This window comes from Macrosteles quadrilineatus, unplaced genomic scaffold, assembly GCF_028750875.1.
Source record: "Macrosteles quadrilineatus isolate MER2022 unplaced genomic scaffold, UCM_ALF_1.0 Scaffold_2__2_contigs__length_208266976, whole genome shotgun sequence".
NCBI classification, from domain to species: Eukaryota; Metazoa; Arthropoda; class Insecta; order Hemiptera; family Cicadellidae; genus Macrosteles; species Macrosteles quadrilineatus.
In genome coordinates this window covers 99,754,556-99,765,466 of record NW_026542595.1, presented here as the reverse complement: position 1 = coordinate 99,765,466, position 10,911 = coordinate 99,754,556, and the positions used below count along the sequence as shown (strand labels likewise).

Sequence of the window (10,911 nt, the reverse complement as noted above, 5' to 3'; positions counted from 1 at the left end):
CACATATTTCCCCTATATTTTATTATATTATGCTGAACAGATCATCATAGGTCCATGAGATTATTGTCTTATATCTTACTAGCTGTGAGTACCCGTTCTTCGTACGGGTTTATTCAAGAATAAGGTTACAAACTTTTTTGTAATAACAATGATTAATTTATTTTAACATAATTTAGTACATAAAAATACATTAAAAAACTTAAATCTTAAAAAATATTCGAAAGTTTTAAATAACAAAGTTGGCAAAGATAGCAGAGTTGAAGCGCTTAACATTTGTCACAGCGAAATTACAATATCAAAATTTCAAAAACAACAAATGACATACATTGAAAATAAATATTAAATAGTGAAGAAAAACAAAAAACACAAAAAATTAAAAGGTTGCCTAACTTAATGCCTCTTCATATACTATATTAGTGGTTCGACCGCCTGGGGCATGTATGTAAAGGTTGGTTGGCGATCGCACTCGGCTGCACGCCACGTACAGCTGTCCGTGTGAAAAACATTGCGCGTCACCTAGTTCAATCCCTGCTGTTGACAGTGTCTGACCTTGCGATTTGTTGATCGTCATGGAAAAACATGGATTTAAGGGAAATTGCAGGCGCTTAAACTCAAAGGGATAGTTGCTTGGGATGAGGGGGATCCGGGGGACAAACACCACTTCTCCCGCACCACAGCCTGTTAGAATTTCGGCTTCTATGACATTTCGCTGGAGACTTCGAATTCGAAGCCGAGTCCCATTGCATAATTTAGGAGGGTTTAAATTTCTTAGAAGCATAACGGGAATACCAATTTTAAGATTAAGTTCGTGGGCGGGTAGTCCAGGTGCTGTCACCGAGTCAAGAAACTCTGCCGGGTAGTGCACTGCGTCATCATTTCTTAGAACTGTGTTCACCGACAAATATGTCTTGTCCTCGCTTAGGAATAGGGACATCACTTTCTTATTTATCTTTGTTGAAACTTCATTTTTTGGAGTGAGAATAGCCCTATTGCATAACCAGGCACTGCTCTTGTTTGGGAGGTCTTCAATTCCTGGATAGACTTTCTCGATGAGTTCATCTTGGGTTTGAACAATAACACCAAGAGAAGGTGGTATATCGATAGTTCCATCAACGTTACCCAGCTTTCCATCTCCCAACTTTAACAGAACATTGGAGAATTCTTCCACCTCATTTCCAATATTGGCCCGCATGTTCTTTGTTAACGCCAGTTTGTTCATTATTGGCCATAGGGTAGATCTTTTCATAGAGGCGTTAATTTCATCCGCCCTTGTGCCTCTCACTACAACTGGCAGAGTTTGGCGGAAGTCACCAGAGAACAATACCGTCACTCCACCCATGATCTTATTACTGTTCCTCATATCTTTGAGTGTTCTGTCGAGGGCCTCGATTGTCAGTTTATTGGACATCGTACACTCGTCCCAGACTATTAAGGAGGCTGCTTGTAGAACTCGTGCCATGGGAGCGCTCTTCGATATAGAACAAATCGGGATGTCCATATGCTCTACATTTATTGGGATTTTGAACATGGAATGGGCAGTTCTTCCACCTGGCAGAAGGGTTGCTGCAATGCCAGAAGAGGCCACAGCAAGAGCAATCTTACTGTTTGATCTAACCTTTGCGAGAATCAGCTTTATGAGGTAGGTCTTTCCAGTACCTCCAGGAGCATCAAGAAAAAACATCTTGTTTCTTTGTCCATTTATGCTCGTCAAAACTTGCTCATACACTTGGCGCTGCTCCTCGTTGAGAGTTGGCGTACACTGTTCAATAAACCTAATGAGTTCGGGATGGTCGTAACTTGTCTCTCTGATATAATCATGGTTTAACTGATTGACATCTATGGCTGGTACTGGTAAGTTGTAGCTTTCGAGCCCAAGTCCTCCCATGCGAGTGATTGTCTCTTGAATGCTTGCTAGGCACTGGTCATATATGATAGGATTGTTTTCAAAGGTGGTGTTAATGTCGACTTGATGTGCAGATCTCAAAAAGTCCTCTGAGAGGGAATCTCTGAATCTGATCCAGAGCTCAAGAGGGTTGCTCACATTGCAAAATACTAATAAGACACTGAAGAGATCCCTCAACTTGGTGGGACTGTCAGAAACAGCAGCTTCTGCAAGAGTGCCCTCCCAGCACGCATCATCCTCTAGTAAACCAAGGGCACGGCATGCGGATTGGAAATTTGGATGGAGCACACCATCAACAGTCTTGAGATCCTCAAAAGATGTTGGACCTCGAACAGTGTGTAGGAGGAGTCGGAGATGGTAACGCTCACTGCAGCTTGGATGGACAGTGTACACCCTACCGATGCACGGATCTTGTCTCACGTCAGGATGTCCTGGTACTGGTTGTCCTCTCCGCCTCCTGGACCAACCTCTTTGTTTAGAGTATGTGTAATAATAGGGCAACTCGTTGTAGAGGAGGGTTCTTGAAAAGGCGTCCGTCTGGCAGAGATTGAAGAAGGCCAAAAGAGTTGTACTTTGGTCCATTCTTTCCCGAACATTGCCTGGCTGGAAATATACTCTTTGCTCATTTGGAAGGTGGACCTCTAAATGCAACACAGCGGGAAACCTCTCATGTATAGGAAATGATAAAATTCTCCATACCGCCTCAGATGTGCATATATACCGACCACTTTGGTACATTTTAATTTCGTCTGTGTCATTACTTACTGCAAATGTGGCCTGGTCACTGCCCTTGTTTATGTACTTGCAGATGTACTTTATAGATTTTACACTGCTACAGTACTCAACGTTAACATGTGTTAGAAATGTTCGGGACAATACAGGCGAGTAAGGTACTACCCATCGGTTGTCCATAGGGATTTCATCGTTACCTACTCTGATTAGGACATGATGGCCTCCATCATCTGGGGAGCGCCTTCTGTATGTTGGGTATCCATTGTCTCCTGTTGCCGTTTCATTGACAAATGGTCTAGGGTATCTTTTGCTACAGTGACCATCCTTCATACAGGGAAGCTTGCGCTGTCGCACATTAAAAGCTCCGCATGGTCCGTGCAGCATGTGAGTCTTGACTATATCTGCAAGTTCAGGATCAGTTTCAGGATTTGGAAGCTCTGCAGAAATGACTTGATCTATTCTATTTGGAGGAATGGATTCTTCAAGCCAAATCAGGATATGAGCGTGTGGAAGACCACGTTTCTGCCATTCAACAGAGTACATGTAGCAGCGAACTGAGCCATAAATCTGGCCTTTCATAAGAACAGCAATCATACAGTTAAGCTTCAAATGAAAAACTCGTGATACCACATCATACCGGTCGTGAGCAGACTGCCTTTCTCCAATTACACTCGTGATTTCTATCCATTTTGGATTTGTTGTCATTGTTATGAAAAGTTCTGGACGACCAAACTTCCGAACATAGCAAAAGGCGTCCTGTGTGCGAGAATGCATATATCTAGGACCTCCAGTGAAGGTGGCAGGTAAAATTATCTTTTGCCCCATTTCTTCTACGTTGTCGTCTCGTCTTAAAGCGTCTTGAAGGTGTATGTAATTCTCTGCTCTCAGTTCCTTTTGGTGCGTACGAAGATACAGCAGCCTTTCACTCTCAACTTTAGCGTACATGTCCACCAAGTACTGGTTCAAAAGCTGTTTGAATTTATGAATGTGATTTGCTTCACCTTCTCTAACCATAATGCGATAGGCGTAAAACTCTCGTGAGCTAGTTTTCTTTGTGGTTGGTTGTTTAGTAACCGGGTTTACATGATATAAATTGAAACTATATCCATCTTCGCCTCTACAAAACATAAGGGGATATTGTAGGGCATCATAAGATCGGTGGGTTTCATATATTCGTTTCAAACCCTGTTCTCTTGAATTTAAAATGATGTCTCGATGGTCACTTGGATCCCCAATCATCAAAATAGCAACCTCATTGACTGTTGGTTCATTGTATCTACCTGGGTGGTCCCCTGCAGGGCGTCTGTCGGCTCTAATAACAATTTTGAAATCAGGTGAATCTACAGGAAATGTTTCTAAAGTAGTTTTGAAGCTGAGCAAGTAGGCGTTATTATTCTGAAGCATGTTTTGCAAAGCGGCCAACATGTCATGATCAAGGTCTTGAAATAAACTTTGCCTTCTTTGAAGCTGGACTTGGTCATCCCCAACAAAGTAAATCTGAAGGTAAGACGGCGGAAGTCCAGGGGGTGGCAAAAGAGAGCCGATCAAATGGTACACTTGTCCTTGAACCTTAAATGTAGGCATATATGGTCCTTCACGGATTTCATTACCTCCAAAAGAAGTCATTTGGAACGCACTATTGTAGGCCCTGATATGTCTAAGAAAATTTCGCGATTGAGGTGATTCGTCCGATATCCATGTACGTAGCGGCTCAGGTGCTTCCAAAATAGACGGTATGGACACTTTACCAGAAGCACAACATATTCCACGTGGTTCCTTTGACCAACTCAAAGCGTGACAAAACCTACAAACTTTATCAAAATCTCCAATATTGGCAGCTTCACTGTAACGTGTAAAAGGATCATATTGGAATCCACTGTTGTGTGTGTCTCGCCATTCTGTTAAATTTCTTTCGACATGCCGAGTTCTTTCCCGCGCGATCCTAGTTTGTCTTTCTGCGTCGCTCTCAACGACTCTGTTCACCCTATGTCTTTCAGAATCAGCGGCAACACGGGCATTTCTGTCAGCAATGTCCTGGCTTGCTCGAAGTTCCTCCACTCGGGTCGCCTCGTCATGCAAAAGTAGAGTTTGCTCTTCAACAGTGCGACGGTACCTATCATTGTCGATTATATGTCTAGCTTCCCGCTCTTCAGGAGTTTCATTATTCCTACGTTGGTTTTGCCGAACTCTATCTCGTTCTTGCCTACTTTCTCTCTCTTCTCTTGTTTCATTTTCCCTCCTGCGAACGTGTAGGATTCGGTCACTGTTTCGACGTGCTCCTCCCTCCTCCACTGTCTCGTTTTCCCTCCTTTGAACATGTAGTATTCGGTCACTCTCCCGACGTGCTTCTTGCTCCTCCTCTGTTTCGTTTTCCCTTCTCTGGACGTGTAATATTCGGTCATTGTTCCGACGTGCTTCTTGCTCCTCCTCTGTTTCGTTTTCCCTCTTCCGTACGTGTCGTATTCGGTCACTGTTCCGACGTGCTTCTCGCTCCTCATCTGTCTCGTTTTCCCTCCTCTGAACATGTAGTTTTCGGTCACTCTCCCGACGTGCTTCTTGCTCCTCCTCTGTTTCATTTTCCCTCTTCCTTACGTGTATTATTCGGTCACTGTTCCGACGTGCTTCTCGCTTCTCATCTGTCTCGTTTTCCCTCCTCTGAACATGTAGTATTCGGTCACTCTCCCGACGTGCTTCTTGCTCCTCCTCTGTTTCGTTTTCCCTCCCCCGAACGTGTAGTATTCGGTCACTGTTCCGACGTGCTTCTCGCTCAACCTCTGTCTCGTTTCCCCTCTTCTGAACTTGCTGTATTCGGTTGCTGCACCGACGTGCATCTCGCTCCTCTTCTGTCTCATTTTCTTTTCTCTGGACGTGCCGTATTCGGTCCCTGTTCCGTCGAGCTTCTCGCTCCTCTTCCGTCTCATTTTGTATTCTTTGGCTAAATCTTAAACGTTCAGTGTCTCGCCTGCTTTCACGTTCTTTTTCATTCTGCTGAGACCTAAATAGGGCGACACGCTCTCGACTGGTTGAAGGTCGTGCATAATCTTCAACCACAACGGAACTTAAAATTGTCGACTCATTATTGCTATGTACACCATCATCAGAGTCCGAATCATCATAATCAACTGATTCCGTGGATACACACAATTTTTGTCTCTTGGCATTATTTGTTTTTCTACCCAAATTGCTTTTTCTCTTGCGAGGCATACTCTTCAGGACATATTTATTTAGAAACAATAGAAAATATTTCAACAAATAATGTATTAAAGATTAACTTGTAACCTCTCAACTAAAGCAACAAAAATATTGTCCATATGTTTAGTTGTAAACAAATTTAATTTGTGTTTGACACTATGTCAACGAATATCTCTACTGTACAGTATGAAACATCTGATTGATGCAAATTCATATGGGAATATGAACTTTTTTAAAAACATTACCTCAAAAAAAAATAAATTAAAAGAAGAGTAGATTTTCTTTTATTTATAAACGTGAAATAATTTAGGACATTATTAACTATTATAACTTTTATTTTGGTGTAAAGAGTAATGAACAATAATAAACTGGTCAAGTTTGTTTGCTGGTTAGTAGCGCACAGATATTAAAGAATAACAATCAGCTGATCGTAATTTTGTTATCTAAAATGTTTAACTTTTATATTGAATACTTTGTATTGAATCTGTAATTTGAATTAAATTTACTTCTAACCAATTAATGTATTATTATTTTAATTATTTGTACGGTAATGGATGAAATGTACAAAACCCATTGTTATAATTAGCAGAACTGGTGTTCAGTTATATAATATAGTATACATTTCGTATGGTTTTTAAGTTGTGTGAATCGATAAGGCTATGGTTAACCTTGAGTTCAAATAGGCTAACGTTTTCTAATCACAGCTGTATGCCAATGTCAAAATTAAGATTGTATTTCAATTAAAACCATGTGCATATGATTAGTTGTAAACAAAGCAACATTCTTCCAGAAATTCCACGTCAAAAATCGACAAAAACTTGATTTTCAAGGGTTTACTGTTAAATATCTAACTGTCTCATATTCGATGAAATACGTCTAAAACCATCTCATATATGTATAGTATTTGGAAAATAAGTTTCAGGCGGGACAGTGCTATAGTTATTGAGGAGTAGTTGTAATAAAGTGCGTATTTTAGCGTTACCAAGAGAATGACAGATAGACAGACAGACAGACAGACAGACAGACAGACAGAAATTGAGATAAGGTTTGATTCGGTTTCTCTGACCTATGAAATGTAAAAATAACCAAAAAGTTCATTATTCTAAGCAATGTACAGACAAAACTCTAATTTTATTTATCTTTACTTCTAACCAATTAATGTATTATTATTTTAATTATTTGTACGGTAATGGATGAAATGTACAAAACCCATTGTTATAATTAGCAGAACTGGTGTTCAGTTATATAATATAGTATACATTTCGTATGGTTTTTAAGTTGTGTGAATCGATAAGGCTATGGTTAACCTTGAGTTCAAATAGGCTAACGTTTTCTAATCACAGCTGTATGCCAATGTCAAAATTAAGATTGTATTTCAATTAAAACCATGTGCATATGATTAGTTGTAAACAAAGCAACATTCTTCCAGAAATTCCACGTCAAAAATCGACAAAAACTTGATTTTCAAGGGTTTACTGTTAAATATCTAACTGTCTCATATTCGATGAAATACGTCTAAAACCATCTCATATATGTATAGTATTTGGAAAATAAGTTTCAGGCGGGACAGTGCTATAGTTATTGAGGAGTAGTTGTAATAAAGTGCGTATTTTAGCGTTACCAAGAGAATGACAGATAGACAGACAGACAGACAGACAGACAGACAGACAGAAATTGAGATAAGGTTTGATTCGGTTTCTCTGACCTATGAAATGTAAAAATAACCAAAAAGTTCATTATTCTAAGCAATGTACAGACAAAACTCTAATTTTATTTATACAGGGTTAGGCAAAAGTCTGGAACCCCCCAGTTAACTTTTTAACGCGTTGCAGTATGAAATCCAAACTCGGCACATATTTACAACATAAGAAGTTGCACTTTTTCATCAAAGTTATAACTTTGCCCCAGCCCCCAAAATGGGGTATTTTGCGGGCAGCCCCAAATTTTCAAATGTAAACACCTATCATGTGACCCCTCATTTTAAAGGGGTTTTCAAGACAAATTAAATGGCGCAAACTAGAGGTCAATATCACACCCCTAATCAAACTGGCAGTCATTTTTAAATATTCCCTATTAACTTTTTAACAGGTTACAGCAGGAAAACTAAACTCAGCATACCTTTATAAAAATAGTGAATTCACCTTATGGTCAGTATTAAAATATAAAATTTGTAAAGTTAACTGGGGGTGTTTAGACTTTATCTTGCTTGCTCATCTCAAATCATTAAAATGGCTGCCATTTTGATTAGGGGTGCGATATTGACCTCTGGTTTGCGCCATTCAATTTTTCTTGATAAACCCTTTAAAATGAGGGGTCACATGATAGGTGTTTACATTTGAAAATTTGAGGCTGCCCCCAAAATACCCCATTTTGGGTGCTGGGGCAAAGTTGTAACTTTGATTAAAAAGTGCAATTTCTTATGTTGTAAATATGTGCCGAGTTTGGTTTTCCTACTGCAACGCATTAAAAAGTTAACTGGGGGGTTCCAGACTTTTGCCTAACCCTGTATAGATATGATAGGTAATTTAATGTACTTTAAAAATGGTTAACTTATGGTTATTCTTTATGAAAAAGTGATGCTTTAGGGTCAAAATCGGACATACGTAAAAATAGTGCGTAATTCTGCCGATTTTTAAGCTTTTTGGAGGTGATCCGGAAGGTCACCGAGGTCGAAAATTTGGATTTAGCAACTCTGTACTATTACAAACAACATTAAAAAAAAGAAACCTACTACCCCATTTCATGCAAGGTAAAATGCGTTTGGTTACTGGATTATAGGCCTTTTCTTTTCGGGGAACTTTTCATGTGCAGGTTGTAGTGAAAAAACACTGGCTTCATTTGAGAACTCCTCTATTGTACCAAATAAGCCTCAGGACAAGAAGGTAGGCCTATATGATATTAATGTAAGATTGGTGTATGGCATGCGCACAATAGGCAAAGGCCAGACGGCTGCCGCTACCATATGTGGCGTACTGAATCTGCCCACTCCCCCATCACAATTTTCAAACTATACAGAAGTTGTAGGATCTGCAGCTGAAATTGTATGTTTCAAAATTATGAAGGAAGCAGTAGAGGAAGCTGTGGCATTGAATGAAGGTGGCAGGGATTTGACTATTGCCATAGACGGAACATGGCAGAAACGAGGTCATACGTCTCAAAATGGTGTTATTACTGCTACTTCAGTGGACACCTGTAAGGTTATTGATGCAGAACTACTTTCTAAGCATTGCCGTTGTAAAAACAAGTTTATTGGACAACATACAGACAAGTGCAGTGTAAACTACCAGGGGGTAAGTGGAGGCATGGAAGCGAATGGAGCACAAGCGATATTCCGTCGGTGTGTACCCACCTACAATGTTCGCTATGTTGGCGACGGTGATTCAAAAGGGTTTGCTAGTGTTGTGGAAAGCAATCCCTATGGCAATGATTGCCAGATCAAAAAACTGGAATGCATAGGGCATGTCCAGAAGCGGATGGGGACCCGTCTAAAGACTGTGAAGCTAAAAGAATGAAAAAATAAACAAACCAACGGAAAAACGATGGGTGGCCGAAACTGACTAACTGGAGCTGCCATATTAGCCATCCAGAAATATTATGGCTTAGCCATACGCAGAAATACAAACAGTTTGGAAGAAATGCGAGAAGCTGTATGAGCGGAGTAATGATTACTCCACGTAAAGACTAAGGGTAAATTCGAAAGATTTATAACCTAAATAAAATGGAGCAAGAGCGGCAGCGGCAATCTAAGGAAATGCTAAGCAAGCTTCTTGAAAAACAAATCTCCTTTTTTTGAGGGAGATGAAGCTGGAGCGAGTAGTAGCAGAAAAATCTGAAAATGAAACCAAATTGAAGACAAAGCTAATAGAATTAACAAATGAAAAAGAAACCCAGTCACATCAGATTCAGGACCTTGAAAAGAAGTTAGATAAACGGGAGAAAAAATTTATCAGAGATATTGAAGGCTTGCAAGAGGAGATGATGTGCAGTATTTGTTTTGAACTTTATATGGAATCTAGCATTGTGGTTCTTTGAACAGTTTCATCTGAACCAGGCCCTCGTACCTGCACCCAGGCAATCGACATGGAAGCGTGATTCCATGTGCAGGGACGAGGAGTGGCTCACAAATAACTACCAAACAACAAGAGAGCCGTGGATGAAGGTTCAAGAACTACGCGCTATTTGAGAGAAACGAGCTGTAATAAACCAATTTAAACTACAACAAACACTAACAACAATACATGTAAATTACTCTCAAAACTTTAACTGATTTTGTTACCCACCCAGCCTACTAACTTACAATCATTTCTTCAATCATTCAAATAGGCTAATTTCAAAATAAGAATTTAACTATCTTTAACCTTAATTTTTTTCATATGAATAAATTCTAACAATATAATATATATTTTATTTCAATAAATGCAAATTGAACTTGGTAACCATTAATTGTTTAGGGGCCCCAAAAATGGAATGAATAAAAAAACTAAATAATTAATGAGGGGTTTGAAATAAAATTTGAAAATAATAACAGGGAATCCAGGCTAGTTTGATATAAAATGTTAAAAAGCAATAACAATTAGTTAATGTTGTGCATACTTTTAACAGTAAATAGAATCAGGTAGTCAGACGTCACGGCGTAGGACAACGAAGGGCCATGAAGTTGGGCGGAGAAAGGAGGCCAGGATGAGAAGTTTTTTCGCCAACACTCAAGGTACTTCCCTGGGTAACAAAACCCAGAAACACAGTAGTACCAGTCCAAGACCAATATTCCGCATATATCACTGCCGTATATTTAAACGTTATCGATAAGTTCAAATTTCACTGGTTAAAACTACCATACATTTTAGCAACAAGATTATAAATTTCAAAGGTTCGTCTCTTTGACAGATCTTAACATTTAGACAATAAATAATAATTTAAACAAAACATTTAAACATGCATCAACTTAGCACAAATAAAAAAACATTTAATATTTGAGCTAAAAATTTGCTAGCATGATAGATGGATATGTGAAAATGACATGTTCACCAATCGTGACAACATCTATAATTTACCTGGTCCAAAGTGGCCAGAAGTAAAAACTACAA

At 39.4% G+C, this 10,911-nt stretch overlaps 2 protein-coding genes across 2 annotated transcripts in view; one reads left to right on the top strand and one right to left on the bottom strand.

Annotated features, from left to right (window-relative positions):
* Positions 1 to 385: 385 nt before the first annotated feature.
* On the bottom strand, positions 386 to 5,839 carry LOC128984673 (uncharacterized). Its single transcript, XM_054404009.1, has one exon. It carries the CDS (start codon positions 5,837 to 5,839, stop codon positions 386 to 388), a length of 5,454 nt encoding a protein of 1,817 aa, XP_054259984.1.
* Positions 5,840 to 9,625: 3,786 nt separating this feature from the next.
* Positions 9,626 to 10,911, top strand: part of LOC128984672 (uncharacterized) — a 14,831-nt gene continuing 13,545 nt past the window's right edge. The window contains exon 1 of the mRNA XM_054404008.1: positions 9,626 to 9,812. Coding sequence (XP_054259983.1) covers positions 9,626 to 9,812 — 187 coding nt within the window. The remainder of the gene's footprint in view (positions 9,813 to 10,911) is intronic.